Genomic DNA, 16,620 nt, shown 5'->3' with positions numbered 1-16,620 from the left:
AAAAATAAAGTAAGTTTCTTTCTGGGCTATACCTTTCCAACCTTCCAGAGATTTCTGCTCCCTGGCTGCTCAGAGGCCAAGATGCAACCTCAGAGAAGAAGGGGAGGGGAGCAGGTCTGTGCCTTCCCTGTGCATGTCTCCTCTCTTTTGACCAAACACATGACAACAGGGGAGGCCGAGCCAATTAGGAACACTTCAGGACAGAATCCACCTCGCTCTTCACCGGACATCCACCCCAGTCTCCAGGAGGTGGTAGAGATTCATACAGGATTAGACCTAGAGGAGAGTTTATAAACCGGGACCCACAGGCCAAATCTGGCCTGCAGATGTGTTTTGTTTGGCTTGTAGTGTTTTAAATAAATTTGAACCAATATTTAAAATCCAGGATACTTCAAATAAAAATTCAGATTTCCGGCTTCCCTTGAAAAAGGGGAAGTTCTAGTTATACTTTGGGCCCAGGTCCCTACATGGTTGGCGTAGAGTATGACACTCTCTCTCAATGACATGCTCCCTGAAGTTCACCACAGGCCTCACTACTCCCTATTGTCTCCCAAAACCAAGGAAGAAGGACAGTTGCCTTTGGCATCTCATTTGCCTTATTGTTTTTCTTATAGAAGATGAACACTTCTCTGACTACAGCTCAAGTAAACCTGAAAAAACGAAACATAGGCGGATTTGTTTTCGTTACACCCAGCCCACTTCCTTCACTTATGCTAGCAGCCTGGCCTCCATCTGCACTTCAATTTATATCTCTTGGTCCAGGGCTACAATGTCCAATATGAGAGCCACTAGCCACATGTGACTATTTACATTTGAATTAATTAAAATTTAAAGGTTTCTATTCCTGGTTGTACTGGTCACATTTCAGGTGTTCAATTGCCACCTGCAAGTAGTTGCTACTATGTTGGACAGCACAGGATAGAACATTTCCATCATCTCAGAAAGTTCTGTTGGACAACTCTGGAGATATTTAAATATAAGATGTAGGAGGCTAACAACCAATCGAAACATCTGTTGCCCACATCCTCCACATCTACACTGTGGTGGATGCTGTCGGGGGAAATGATATGCATCAGGGCTGCTGCCTTCCAAGAATTAGGGAGAAAGCCTAATTAACAAGTCTCTGACTTCTCAGTCAAAGACAAGAGAAGTGCCTGGCAGTGTCTGATGGACCCTCTTGGATTCAGAGAAGAGGAACAGGTCTCTGTGTCCATGGCACAAAGAAAATGTTCTGCTTGTCTACCGCATGCCCTCTCGGCCCAGTCCCAAGCAGAAAACTGCATCGGAGGCCTCCAGAAATGGAGGTTCCCTCAGCCCTCTCATGGAGATGCTGCTTAGAAGACTGAGGCTGAGCCTCCATGCATGTGTCTTGGAGGCTCCCCAAGCAAAATACACAAAGACAGTCAAATTGGGCTTCAGAGCTTGCCCTCCCTATCAGTGCTTCCTCCCCAGCATTGGCCTTCCCCATCCCCCTAGGCCCGGCTCCTGCCTCCATGCCTCCCCTGGGGTTGTCCTCTGCCCAGGCCTCCCCAAATCCAGACCTAGTTCCCTCCCAGGGCCCCTTCTCTAGTATTGCCCTTTCTTCTCCTCTATCTATACAAGATGCCCCTGAGACCCAGACCCTTGGGACCATGCTTGATGCAACAAACTAATTTCCAAGGATATTTATTTTTAGCAAAAAATTTCCAAAGACTAGATATCAAAATGCAAGGGCTAAGTCCAAGTGTGAGAATTTTCAGGTTGATTGAGTGGAAAAAGCATCACATTTGTGGCTGGAGGGCCCACCTGGGAGTCCTTCATATTTATGAACTGCGTGACTTGGCCATGACTCAGATTCACTGAACCTTTATTTATGGATCTCTAAAATGGGTCTCATACAATAGTCTTAACATTTAAAGGATGAGGATTCTGGGAGATAATGAATGAGACAGCTACAAAGTCCAATGCTTTGGGCATTGTTGTTATTGTGTTGTTATGCTACAATGACATAATACAATATGTTGTAAATACAATATGTTATTATTACCGAGGGGAAATTATCTTCCAACACCCAGCACAGTGCCTGGCACACATCAGGTTTTAATTTTTTAAAAGATTATTTTTTAATGGCCGTGGAGTAGAGGCTGGGGAAAGATGCTTTTAGGCAAAGGGGGCTTCTGTCACTCCCCCAGACACAGATCACATTGATGAATATCTACACAGAAGCAGGGGTTCTGAATCTTTTTAACACCAAAGACCCTTCTGGCCACCTGGTGAAGCTGAAGATCCTTCTCAAGATGCGTTTTTTATTGTATAAAATGAAAAATACAGGGTTACCAAGATAATCAATTACATTGAAATAATTATCCAGATCTTCTAAAAAACAAACGTGTGATATAATCCTACACGTGCTTCTTTATTAACACATTAAAAACCAATATCTATCAGTATACCTAATAACAAATGCACTTTCAAAGCAGTGATGAATAAAAACTATATTTCAAAGTGTCTGCTTCTACTGTCATTACATAAAATATCTGTGACTTCTCTTGGTGACAAAGTCACAGGTCCTGCCAACACTACTGTGGCTGGTGCCTACATTCATTATTGAAGAAACAATGAATTCCAGTTAGAGATGAGTGAAAATAAAGATGTAACTTTCTTTAACCTAGTGCTCCCCTGAATTCCATGCGTTAAAGCAAACTAAATATGGCCTGAGAAGGACTCCGTACTTCTATATCTGAGTCCTTGTGGATGAACTGTAACCTAGCTTAATAGTCAGACAAAATTAAAAACCTAACTTAATAGTATGCGGCAGTAACAATGGCTGAGTGTTCGCCAATCCCAGCGGCCATACTTCAACCACTCATAGACTGCTGAATGTTCAAACTGCTCAAATAAGGCAAACGCCAAGCTGTAACCAATCTCACTGTTTCTGTACCTACTTCCGATTCCTGTACGTCACTTTACCTTTTTTGTCTATAAATTTGTTCTGACCACGAGGCACCCCTGGAGTCTTTGTGAATCTGCTGTGATTCTGGCAGCTGCCCGATTTGCGAATCATTCATTGCTCAGTTAAACCCTTTTAAATTTAATTCGGCTTAAGTTTTTATCACATGCTTGGACCCCAGATCAAGAACTCTTGAACTAGGCGTCCCTTTCCCCTTCCTCTGATTCCAGTTCACCGTCATAGGGATGGATCCCCAGGGATGAGGCAAAGGCAGCCCCTCTTTGGCATACATCCCAAACTCCTTCTGAGGGGAGCCAGAGTCTAAGGTATCCCCCACTCCTAATCCTTTTGTTGCACTGAAGGATCCTCCTGACAGTTCTAGAAGCCCAGGCCTTGCTGTGCCTCCAGGCCTGTCTGTTGTCCAAGGAGAATGTAATCACAGCCCCCATTAACTGAGCACTGACTATGTGCTGACTGTTACGCAAGGTGCCTTATGCTCATTAAAGCATTGAGCATACATTCCCACAAGGAGGCCCTGGTATTGCCAAGGGAAACTGAGGCTAAGAGGTTAAAGGTTCACTGAAATGCCCAAGGTGGTGAGCAGGGTTTGAATTCAGTTCTGATTACAACTCACCCTCTGAACCCTTCATGCTTTAAAACCACACCGAGTAAGATATTACGACAATTACAGTCTAAACTCAGCCACCGCCAGGGAGGGAAGTGAGTGTGAACCAGGAGCCAGGAGCCTCTCCAAACTCCCAGCGAAGTGACTACACAAGGCATCCCTGCCCAGTCAGCCTAAAGGGAGATGAGGGGATTTTAACTAGAGTTTCAGGGGAGAATGTTCTGAAAGAAAGGAATACAATAGCATCTTTGTAGTTGTAACAGGATCTTGGGCAGAGGGGTGGGGGTGGGGGGCCAGAATGTGGTAAGTAACTGTAAAAGCCAACTAGGTCCAGAGCCTGCAGACTGGCCAGGCTTTCCGGGAGGCTGGGAATGAGCACCCGTGCTATCCAGGAAGCAACCCTGCCAGCAGCCAGTCCCTGAGCTGGGGTCCAGGTCCCCCAGGAGGCACACACTGAGCCTCTATGTGGACAGACAACAGAGCCACTCTGTCCTTGAGAAAGAACCCTGTGTGTCCCACTCACTCTCCTTCCAGCACAGGCACAGACATCCAAATGGCCCATTCACTGGCCGTTACAGCCTCCAGCCCTCAAACTGCCTGCAGCCTCCACCTCCGCTGGGCCCAGGCACCCAGGCAGCATGACCGCAGCCCCCACCATAGTCTGGGCACAGCTTGAGCCTGGCTCCAGCCCCCGTACTCCATCAAACACCTCTGCTTCAGAGCCCAGGCACCACCTCTGCAGCTGCTCTATGGCTATGCAAGTGTGTGAGGGTGTGTGAGTGTGTATGCAAGATTACCAGTGTGTGGGTGTGTATTTCATTGTGACACTGTGAATGTCAATGTAAGCATGTGGTTTATGTGTGAGTGTGTGAATAATATATCTAAGTGCATGGAGTGGGTAGATGTGTGTGTGTGTATATCTGCGTGACTCTGTAGAGGGTATGAATAGCAGAGATAACAGCAAGAAAAAGACCAATTGGCCAGGCGCAGTGCCTCATGCCTGTAATCCCAACACTTTAGGGGGCTGAAAGGGAAGAATCACTTGAGGCCAGGAGTTTGAGACCAGCCTGGGCAACAAAGTGAGACCTTGTCTCTACTGAAAATAAGAAAGAAAAAAGAAAGAAGGAAAAGGAGACTTATAGAAGAGAAGCCCCCAGGAGACTCCCAAGACCTCAGATGACATCCTTAAAAGAACTTTCCTCAGCCAGTGGCCTTGCCTGGCCCCCACCCCCACTCCTTCCACCTAGACAGGTCCAAGGGACTTCAGGGGTCCCCAGACCTCCTCTCAACAGGCTGGGGTGAAAAGAGTGAGATAACTGCACCCATCATTTGCATACATGCCCATAGTTCCCCCAGGCACAAGCCTCGAGCTCATTCAGGTTTGGGTCCGGCCCCTTACCCTACCATTTCCCAGCCACAAGAGCTCAGGCAAAGCGTTTGGTTCCTCTGAGCCTTAGTTTCCTCATTAATAAAAAAGAGTGACACCTAGCTGACAGAGCAACACACCTGGCCTGCAGAACAACATGCCTGGAACACAGAACAACACTGCCAGGACTCAGAACATCACACGTGGGACTCTCAGAACATCAAACCTGGGACTCAGAGCTTCACACCTGGGATGCAGTCAATGACTGTCATTAAGTAGACAAGTAGGCTGCCCCCCATCCTCCCAAGACTCGGAATTCCCGAGGGGCCTAGGGTATAGAGCGTGCTCATTCTCATCTCAATGCTCAAATGGAGGCCGGGCACATGGCAGGCAGATGCCTCTCTGATAAAAAAAACTTAGTAAATGTGGGTTTCCTTTGTCCTCCCTTCTTCCACCACAGACAACCACCGCTGCTGTCCCAGAAGCAGGCAGAGAGCAGCACTCTGAGAAGCTGGTTGGGAGTTATCCCCAAGGGTGTATGCATAGGGACCCTTTTTTTTTTTTTTTTTTTTTTTTGAGACGGGGTCTCACTCTGTCACCCAGGCTGGAATGCAGTGACATGATCATAGCTCACTGCACCCTCGACCTCCTGGGCCCAAGCAATCCTCCCACCTCAGCCTCTTAAGTAGCTGGGACTATAGGCACACACCTTTTTAAACTTTTGTAGAGATAGGGTCTCTCTCTACATAAGTTTATGTTGCCCAACATAGACAAAAGTCTATGTTGCCCAGGCTGGTCTTGAACTCCTGAACCAAGGGATCCTCCCTCCTCAGCCTCCCAAAGTGCTGGAATTACAAGCATGAGCCACCACACCTGGCCCTGCACAGGGACTCTTGACCATGCAGACCTCCCAGCAGGTGCACCTGTCTATGCTGTGAGTCTAACGCTGGGAGCACCACACAGAGACTCCTCCAAAGAGACCCAAAAGAAAGCAGGTAGGATTTTCCATGATAAACAGGTATTGCTCTTACAATTTACAAAAGACAGAGATAAAACAAGAGAGTTGCAAAACCCTAACAGGCCCAAAAGGAGAATTGAGGAAAATGTTCCCCTATAATTAGGTCAGGAAAAGAAGCAGTGACAATATTCAAAAGAACAAGTTTCTAAGAATCCTACCTCAACTCTACATTCACCAAAAAGAAAGATCAACGGCATTCTGAACCCTAAAAGGGAAGTCCAGACAGACAGAATGGGACACCTAGAAGGAAGAGATTGCACAGACCTGGAGACAGAAAGCAAATGTGAGGACCCACCCCATCCATTAATGCTCCTTTTCCCAGGCTCTGTAGGAAATGTGTTCCTTGCTCCCCTCTGCAACCCTCTCCCCCTATCGACGTTTCCCCCTTTCCTTCCACCTGGCCAGTAAGAGTTATCACATTATCCCTGGGCTGCAGTTCATTCATCTCCTTTGTAGATAAGAATGAAAGGGACTGCGGCTCCTGCACTTTTTGAAATTACGGCCCGCTAATGTTATGGTTTGACTGTATTTGGGTCTTCCCTTCCCATCTCAAAGATATCACCAAGCATTTAACAGCACTACAGTTACTTTTTAAATCCTTGCCAGAATATCTTGAGAATTTCCTAGTGCCCAGTGCATTGGAAGTCACCTCACAACACTGCTGCAAAGCCTGTCTGGCTAGAAGCAAGACTGGCCAGTGGAACCATTGGGTTTGTCCTGCTGATAATGCCTCCACAGCAGGAGCACAGAGCTGACATTAGGGACAGCCCTGGAGCATGTGAAGCACAGAGAGGCAGTGGCAGTCAGCCCTCAGTCCATCCAGGCCAGCAGAAAACAGCACTGCTCTGCCAAAGGGCAACAACACTGACAAAACCCAGCTCAGAAGAGTGTGCCCCATGCAGCCTGGGAGCCCCGCTGCATGGCATGCTCACAAGCTGAAAGGGGCACCTGCCTGGCTCAGCACCATGCCTAGACGTGAAGGTTCTCCACAGAGCTGGTCTCGTTTGTCTCTGTGCCTTACTCTCTTCATCTCGCATCCCTGTGTCTCTGGGTCTGACTCTTATCGTTTTTCTCTCCCTTTCTCTCTTCTAATCTTATCCCCTCTGCTGTTTTTGACCTGTTCTTTGGCTGATGGCATTTCTGGAAAAATCCCTACCCAACCTGGCTCTTATAGAACCATGAACCTGCTGCCCCAAGATGGGAGGATTTGAATCCTCCAGCTGGTTCTGGAAGAGGCTGTTTGCTCATTGCAAGCAAACACCCTCAAAAGCCAAACAAAAACTGCCCACAAGTAAACAGCATGTGATACAGCCCCTTCCTGCGGCCACTTAGCAGAATTCCAAGCTCATGGCAGGAGGAGAAGTTGGGCTAGGAAGGATGCAGCGGCCACAGCCCCTACCCACTCTCCAGCAGTGGTGGTCAGCTGGGCTGGAGGCCAGAAGGAAGGGAGCCAGGTGTCTACACCGGCTGGAGGAGAGCATCAGGGACCACAGGCAAGGTGGCTTGGGGGACATAAATAAACCCGTACACACAATTATTGTTGGAATTCTCTCTATCCTACCCCCATCCCCTTTTTTTTTTTTTTTTTTTGAGCTAGAGTCTTGCTCTGTCGCCGAGGCTGGAGTGCAGTGGCTCAATCTCAGCTCACTGCAGCCTCTGCCTCCTGGATTCAAAGGACTCTCCTGCCTCAGCCTCCCAAGCAGCTGGGACTACAGGCACCCACCACCATGCCCAGCTAATTTTTGTATTTTTAGTAGAGATGGGGTTTCACCATGTTGGCCAGGCTGGTCTCAAACTCCTGACCTCAGGTGATCTGTCCACCTCAGCCTTCCAAAGTGCTGGGATTACAGGTGTGAGCCACCACACCCAGCCTCTCTCTATCCTACTCTTGTGATTATCAAGGCAATATGTACAAAATCAATTCAAAGGATTAAAGGGGAAGTATCCAACATTTCACCTTCACATTGCTCTTAAGAATATAACATAATAAGTGATTTTATAGAATTAAAATGATTAGTATCATTGTTAAGTTACTTCTATATATGATCATTTTGTGGGATATGATGTGGTTTCTCCTCAAATAATCTGATCAATCTTTTATTCTTTAATTCATAGTACCCCCTCCCCCCACTTTTTTCTCCTTTTTTTCTTTTTGCCTTTGTTAGATGCCCAGGCATGCCACAGTACCAGGCTTTATCAGTACCAGCTGACGTTCCTTTCCTTATTTGGAAAGAGGACTAACTTTCTAGCTCATTACAGACACCCCTTCCCCTTCCTCTCCACTTTCTTTTATGTGCCCACCCTATCTAAAAAAAATCAAAATGTTTAGCCAACCAGGATTAGTTTAGATTGTATGACCCGACCCCGGCCAATGAGGAAAGGGTACAGGGGCAGGACTTGCGTCAGGAATAAAGGCTCTCGTGCCCCTTTGTTCAGGTGTGCTCTCATGGCAACTGGCCAAGGAGGCACCCCTCTGCGCAGAAGTAAAATTGCTTTGTTAAGAATCCTTTGTTTGAGTGTTCAATTTCCTTAGGATTTTGAGCATTATTCCTAACAATTTCTAAGTGTGACTAGAAAAGAAACACCAAAAGCTAAATTTAAATGAAAATGAAGAGAAAGGAGGAAGGCCGACAGAGACCCATACATCCGGATGCCTGAACAAGAACCTGGAGTCACTCCTGACCTGTTCTCAGCCTCCACATCTGAGATTACCAAGGGCTGGAGGTTCTCCTGCCCAAACATCTTCCTACCTGCTCCTCTGGCCTGCTACAGAATCCATACCTCTATCCTGGCCCCCTGGATCACAATCCTTCTTCTCAGCCTCCAAAACCGCTCTCTAAAATGCAAACACAATCCCATCTCTCCAAGCTCAAAAGCCCTTCCATTGCCCCCTCTGCCCTAGGGACAATAACACAAACCCCTAGCTGGTGGGGAGAGCACCCACATCCAAGAGCCAGGCCCTGGCCCCAGCCCCATCTCCAGGAGGTTCCCCTGTGGTCCCAGCCCAGCTCCTTCCCAGGCAAATTTTAACAGCTCATTTTTGCCTCCAGGGGTTTTGCATGTGCTATTCCTTCTGCTAGAATGCCTTTCCCTCTTCTTTTTGTTATATATATATTTTAATTTACATACAGTAAAACTGAAACTTTTCTGTATCATTCTATGAGTTTTAACACATGTATTAGATTTGCATGTCCACCACCACAGTCAGGACACAACAGTTCCATCACTCCAGAATTCTCCTTTGTGCTGCCCCTTTGTAATCACAGCCTTTCCACCCCTAACCCCTGCAACCGCTGATCTGTTTTCCATCCCTATAGTTTTGCCTTTTCTAGAATGTCATTTAAAAGGAATACCACAGTATGTAACCCAGTAGGATTGGTTTCTCCCACTCAGCATAATGCCTTTGACATCCCTCCACGTTGTTGCATGGATCTATGGTTCTTTTCTATTGCTGAGGAGTAGTCCACCGTATGGACATACCACAGTTTATCCAGTTACAGTTGAGCAACATTTGGGTTGTTTCCAGTTTGGGGCAATTATACGTAAAGCTATTATAAACATTTGCATCAGGTTTTTTTGTAGACATATGTTTTCATTCCTCCTGCATAAACACACAGGAATGGGATTGCTGGGATATATGGTAAGTGTATGTTTAACTTTTAAAAAACTAACAAACTGCTTTCTACTGTGTTTCCCACTTTCGTGTATGAGAGTTTCTGTTGCTGGCATCCTGACCAATACTTGAGGTTGTCAGGGTGTTTTGCTTCACTTTTTAACTATTCTAACAGATGTACAGTGGCTTCTCCTTTCTTCCCTTGACAGAATCCAGATCCTCCTCAGATACTCCCTGTCCTGGAGGCTCCCTCCCTCTGCCCTACTCACTCCTCAGGTTGGGTCTATCCTTTATATCTTCAGCAGAATATTTGGCCCACAGGGCTGAAGCATTTCCTTGTGCTTCCCTCTCCCCTGAACCTACCACCTACCACCTGCTCCCCTGCCTCCGCCCACACACACACACACACACACACACACACACGTATGCACAGGCAGCCTCAATAAACTGTGTACTCCTCAGAAGCAGGGTATGTATTTTTGATTTTTCTATTTTCTGCCCTACACAATGTCTGGCTTAAAGCAGACATTTTATAAATGAATGGATGAATGAATGAATGACAAACGGCAGGGAGACAGAGGGAGCATTAACATACATTTACACATTGAATGTGAATCCTCCATTTGTGGCCTTCTTGATATGCCACTCAGGAATTCCAAAGTCACTTGGGAGTAAGACTCAGTCCCTGCCCATGGAGACACCCGTTCCTTCAGAACTCGTGAAGGCCTAGAAATCAGAGTGAGGCCCCTATAACCGAGTACCCCCATTTTTCTAAGACAAAGAGAATAAGTTATTTTTTTAATTATTTTTTCTTCTGTCTTCCTCCTTTTCCCTCAATCCTTGCTTCCTACTTAGCTCTTTAGAAATGCAGTTAGAAGCTCTACCTTCCCTTCACCAAACACTCCCTATATGAAAAGCTTATCTAACTATGTGCTTACTTAGAAGCTCCAGAGCCTGAGCTACCTTCCACCAGGAGCTTGCCTCGAGAGATAACAGTCAATTTACAACCTAAAGTATGCCCACTCCAAAACTCTCTCCCACCTGGAGAGTATCTCAAGACAATGATGACCTTACAACCTAGCTCTGCCTGTGATGGTGCTAGCTCAACTCCCTGGTAGATAAGGCACCAAAGCAAGTCACGGAGACCCCCACCTGCTTGCTCACTCCCCTGCATGCCATTCATGCCAAGTATTCATTTAAAGGACCCTGCTTTCTGCTCTAAAGCAAAGCGGTACCCTTAAAGACAGGAGCCTGTACCTCTTCCCCTAAGCTAAGCTTTAGAATAAAGTCACTTTCTTTATACTAGACCTCGCTCTTGTTAATTGGACTCTACAAGTGGTGAGTGACTGAATCTGCATTTCAGTTATACTTCTGCCATTTCCTCACCCTTCACATCAGCCCTCATCCTGCTTCCCTTCCACTCTTAGCTTCCTTGACCCCAGGATTCACCAGATGCTATTATAAAGCACCTTCCATCTTCCACTCAGCTGGCAGTTCTGGAGCCACAGGCTGGACTCTGGGGAATAGGACCAGATCCCAGGCCACTCCCAAGAGTATGTGTGCATGCGTGAGTGTGTGTGTGCGTGCACATGTGTGTGTATGAGTATATGTGTGATGTGTGAAAGTCAGCGTGTGTGTGTGAGAGAGAGAGAGAAAGAGAGAGAGAGAGAGAGATAGGAAGTGAAATCCACATAAAGAAGGGCGGCCTGGGGTTTTCCCACAATCATGGCTCCCTCTCATCCTCAATCTCAGGCCAAGTGGTCCTTCACACACAGGCCTGTGCAGACACATCCAGAAAATGAGGGATCACGCCCTAAACTCCCTAGGCAGAAACACTTTAGCAGTCACATCACAAGATGATCCAAGCAAAGACAGCCCCAGGTGACTCACAGCAACCATGCCTCAAAGAAAACTGATGCACTCTGTGTCTCTACTAGTACCTTAGGTGGGGAGCAGACATTGGGCCTCCCAGACCTTTTGGAAGGATGTCGGCATCTTTGAGGCCAAGCTGAAGCATGTTTCTCTCACTAGTCCCTGAAACAACTAAGGAACTCATTTCTTTGTGAGGCCTGTTCCCACCACCCCCTACATCCCTGTTTTTTGGATCAACCTCTGTTTGGTATGGTTGGGGCCAGTAGATTCTTTAAAACACTCTGCTCCCTGCCCAGCCCTGCACAAAGCCTGGGTCAGGTATGCAGCAGGAGCTGTAAGTAAGGGCTGTACCCCAGAAGAGAGAGGGGATCAAATTTCCCACAGGCTCCATGGGCTGCATTTCAAGGTTCCAATACCAGTTTACCCTCTTCTTTAGCTAAGCCTGATGACTTCTGTGACTCATTCAGTGCAGAGGGACTCAATGAGGGGACCCCAGCAGTAGATTCCAAGGACCTGCGGCTGTTTGGGGAGCTACATTCTCATCCAGTCAGCAGCGTTCTGCAAGGGAGACAGACTGGACGAACATCTGCAGGCTGGGTTTTCCTGCCTGATGAGAAGAGAGACTTAAAGAAGCAAGAAAACTACTTGAGGGTAAATTTCGTCTATACTAGATCCTTACTTAGAGAAGAGTCCCAGAAGCATCCCCTTGACTGGTATTGAATGAAAGGCACCTGTGACTTCCTTACCATTTTAGACCCTAACAAAAAGCAAACCTATTTTTGTGGGTCGTTTGTAAAGCCCCCAATCTTACAGTACCTTTGAGACACCAAGTATTTTCACCTCCATGACTCCATTTGCTCCTCACAATGACTCATTTTACAGATAAGGGGCTAAGGTTCAGAGCAAGGCAGCGCTTACCCAGAGCCACACGGTGACCTAGCCCAGCACAAACCCCATTCTGACTGCAAACCCCAGGCCTTTCCTCTGCCACTCCAAGCCACACCACATCCCTCAATTCTATGATGGGGCTGTAGTGACTGTGACAGGACCTACATGGGGAGTGGAGGGGGAAGAACTAGGAGACCCGGGCCCTAGCCCGGCTCTAAGTGACCCTAAAGAGGCCACATCCCTTTTCCAGCCTCAGCTCCTTGTCCTCTGAGTCTTAACCTCCAGGGATTTTAGCTCTTGGTTCTCCCAAGGAGGACTGGCCCATGTGGGCTCCCCTGGGACTCCATTTCCCCCACTGCTGCCTGCCTGATGACCTGCCCACAGCACAGAGTGAAGACAGGCAAGAGGAAACTCCTCCCACAGCACGCTGGGCCCTGGGAGGGTAGTTACAGTAAGAGCTTGGATAGAGAAAGAGGCCGGAGCAATTCATTCTTGTGAATTTTTCTGATTTCCACTTAGCTGGGCACTCAGGTCCTCATTTCCATGGATAATGAGAAGCTGGCCACATGCCACTGAAATCAGCCCCAATCCTGAAGTGACCTAAATGTCCAAAAATGGGGAGATGATTATCAAAATCACGGTACTGAGCATTAAATGTATGGTTATAAAAGATTTTTCTAGAGATGTAGACATGGAAACATGCTTTGATATAAACTGAAGTAAAACAAATCAGACTGCAAAATTCCATGTGTGGTGAAATCTCAGCTCTTTAAAATAATACTCAAAGAGAATAGGAAATATGCCAAAATGATAATCGTGGTTCCTGTAGAAGTTGTGTATTTTTTCTCAAAAATCAGGAGGAAAACATTTTTTAATTGGCAGTAATAGTTTCAACTTCCTCTATCAATATTTTTCTTTTTTAATTTTTAACCCAACACATATATATCTGATTCTATCAATATTTTTCATCAAGTACAGAGTCCTTGGCAAACACCAAACCTCCCACCACCACTGCAAGGAAAGAAACTGACAAGTGTTCCAATCCTAGCTTTAGAAAAATACACACCAAGCCATGGCAATGACCCCTGACTCTCAGGATAATCAAAAATGCCCCCACAGACACTGCAGCTCAATGCTCTTTTCTTTTTTCTTTTTTTCAAAAGGACATTTAAGGATTCTAGACTTTTATTTGTATACTTCTAACCCAGAGTTTCCCATCATATGTATCTTGGATCAATAATAGGATGGCATTAGGGAAATACTGAATAAAGGATACCATATTCAAACAAGCTGGGCAAGTTCAAATCTCAGTGTAATGAATTAAAAGACAATACTCTGTGGAAGGACCCTCAAAGAGATATAGCATGTGATATATGTGATATCATAAAATGGGAAATGATATAGCATCTATCATTTCCCAAAAACTATTTTAGGACTATCTCAAGGAATGACCACTCTATGGACATAGGGATATCTTGGGAAGTGCAGCTTTGAGCCCCAGCTTTCTCCCGTTCTCTCAGCCTTCTTGCCCTGTGGTTCTCAGCCCTGGCAGCACACTGGGCTCACTTGCAGAGCCTGAAAACATCCCTTGGTCTGGGTCTCATCTGGATTTGGGCTGGGGGATGGGGGCAGCCTGAGTCAGGGCTGAGAACCACTTCTTCCCCACACCTTTTTAGTTGTTCATGCTAAGCATAGCTCAACACTAGAATTGAGATCCAATCTCAAAATTATTCACATATCACCCATTTTTGGAGCTAAATGGCACCTTGAATAACATCTAGTCCAATCTCTCATCTAACAGAAGAGGAAACTAAGGTCCTCAAAGGATTCCTAGCCCCCTGTCTCCTCCCATGCTGCTTCTAGCCAGTGCCAGGCTGCCCTGTGGTCTCTGGACCTCAAGACCCTTCATTCAGATGGAGAAGCAAAGGACAGCCTTCAGATCTCCAAGGCCATTTCACTGCCAGAGGATGACCATCAGGCCCCTCTCTCTGCAAGTGAACCCTGAGACAGTGAAATGTTGACACAAGTCCTCTTCCTAACACAATACCAGAACCCAGAGCCAGGGACGTGAAACCGGGAAGCTGCAATGACTCACAGAACGGGAAGCTTGCGCTGGCAGTGGGGCAAACACACCAATGTTCCCCTAGGCAGCCTGAGCAGAAGGCAGGTACCATCTCTCCTCCAGGCACTCTGCTTCAGCCGCAGACCACAGAGCCTCTGCTACATTTGCCTTTAAAGCCAGGAGACTCCAGCATGCTAATGCCCCTCGGAGTGGATGGCTGTGGCCTGAGTTCTGGTAACACTCTTGCTCCTAAACAGGGAATTTGTAATAGGATATCTCCACACTTTTCGTTTCACATCCTGTACCCCCAATCATTCCCCCTTTTGAAGCTTAAGATTCCACTATTTCCTTCTCTTAGCAGCTTTGAGAAAAAACCTGAAGCGGGATAGGTGTTAGGAGGGGTGAAACATACACACACCCCTAGCCTCAAAGGTACCCTTCCCTGAGCCCCCAGCTCCTTATGACCAGCCCTCCACCTCTGTTCCAGCCACCTGCCAGGCCCCCCTGCACACAAAGGAGCTGTTCTCACAGAGACCCTCCATCCTACAGCGCAGTCTCTAGACAGCCTTCTAAACTCCAGGCCCAGCGAAACTCCCCACAAAGCATCTCCAGTGGGTTCCGATCTGCCCTCTGTAAGCTTGGAAGGGAAGGGAAGAGGCGAGCAGGCACGGAAGCAGCCAGGGGAGCCCAGTGAACTGCAGGAGCCCAGTTGGGGTTGCAGGGGTTTTCTGCTGCGGGAGAAGCAGAGCAACTAACCAGCGGCCGGGCCTGAGGGACGCCCTTTTCCTGGGGTTGCATGTGTCCTTTAGCTAAGCCGCCTGGGCCACATTCTCGATGGGTTTTTCTTTTCTGCCTGTTAGTGTCTGTGAAGTTGATCAATGGAAGGGCCACGTCCACAAGATCCTGGTTTCATCGTGACATCCCAGACACACCAGTGCTTCCACATCTGCCCAACAGTCCTCCTGTCGGGGAGGTAGAGGAAGGCGGATTGGAACCTTACTAGAGCCAATTTAACTCAATGTTAATTTAGTTATTAAATGTTAATAAACGTTAGGACATTATTTTTAATATCAATACATAGCTAAATTAGAGAAGATAGTATAAAATTCACATGAACTTTGGAGAGTATTAAAATGACTTCAAAAGCATCTCATCAGAGGCTGCCGTGGGTTCCCCAGGGAACGCTCCCCTCTCCCTGCCTTGTGGATTGCATGAAGATTGCAGAGTTGCGAGTGGGTTACGGTTCGGTCAAGGTGTGCAGATTAGTAATAAAAGCCCCCTTATTATGGTCCGCCCCACTAAGAGCGGCAGGAAAGCCGATCGCCCCCAGCTCTGGTGCAGAAATGAAAGCCGCCGCCGCCCCATGCAACTTTCGGGGAACAACTCCGGCCTCGGGAGGCCGCGCAGGCTGCGCGCGCCCTGGGCCGCTGCGCGTTGACTGCAGCCACCTGTCCGGGTGATCGCCCCACCCTCCGCTCGCGCGTTCCTTCCCGCGAGTCCTACCATGTCCCCGGCGGTGCCCCGGCCGGCTCCTCGGCGCGCTCAGCCGGCTCGCAGACTCATCCCGCCTCCCCTTGGCCGCCCCCGGCGCCGTGGCTCGCCAGGCTTCCCAGGATGCGCGGCTACTCGGCTGGGGCGGGTTTCCCGGACTGAAGGTGCACACCTTCCCTGCAGCCAAGTGGCCCTGCGCCAACTCTCGGGAGATCGCTGCACACCGGGATACTCCGCGGGTGGGGAATACACGCCGGATCTACTGAGATCTACGGGGATCTGAGGGAGCCTACCCGCGGCCGCGAGCCTCTGCGGTCTAGTCGGGACTTTTGCAGAGTTTGCAAAGTCCCTGCCGCGCGTCCCGGCCCAGCTTCCCCATTCCCCTGAAAGCGCGGGAGGGGGAAGCTCCCTTCACAATAAAAGCCCTTGCCGGGGGCTCGGCCAGCCGCAGTCTTCTGGAGTAGGGGCCCAGGTGCTAGGAAGGAAAGGTCTACGCCCTGACTGCCCGCCTGACGGGTGATGCGCCAAGGCTGGACGGTGAGGGACGCCTCTAAGGTGTGAGGGTGCTTGGTGAGTTCGCTGCAACTCGGCAATATGGCTGAGTGTTGCCCAAACTGCCACCCTCTCCTGCCAAGCAGGACAAGTCTTTTTCTTTACTGTCGCTTGTCAGAAGGACAAGTCTTTTTTTACTGTCACTTCTTCGCCTTGTTTGGGTTCAGTCACCAAGAGGATTTGGAAGGAAAATCCGTTGACCAC

General features: G+C 47.9%; 1 protein-coding gene across 1 annotated transcript in view; it reads right to left on the bottom strand.

The window, feature by feature from the left end:
- Window positions 1–16,211, bottom strand: part of GASK1A (golgi associated kinase 1A) — a 76,879-nt gene extending 60,668 nt beyond the window's left edge. The window contains exon 1 of the mRNA XM_016940815.4: window positions 15,877–16,211. Within this exon, the coding sequence (XP_016796304.1) occupies window positions 15,877–15,879 (3 nt within the window). The 5' untranslated portion in view covers window positions 15,880–16,211. The remainder of the gene's footprint in view (window positions 1–15,876) is intronic.
- Between the last annotated feature and the right edge of the window lie 409 nt (window positions 16,212–16,620).

Source organism: Pan troglodytes, chromosome 2, assembly GCF_028858775.2.
Source record: "Pan troglodytes isolate AG18354 chromosome 2, NHGRI_mPanTro3-v2.0_pri, whole genome shotgun sequence".
NCBI classification, from domain to species: domain Eukaryota; kingdom Metazoa; phylum Chordata; class Mammalia; order Primates; family Hominidae; genus Pan; species Pan troglodytes.
This window is presented reverse-complemented; position numbering and strand designations above follow the sequence as displayed.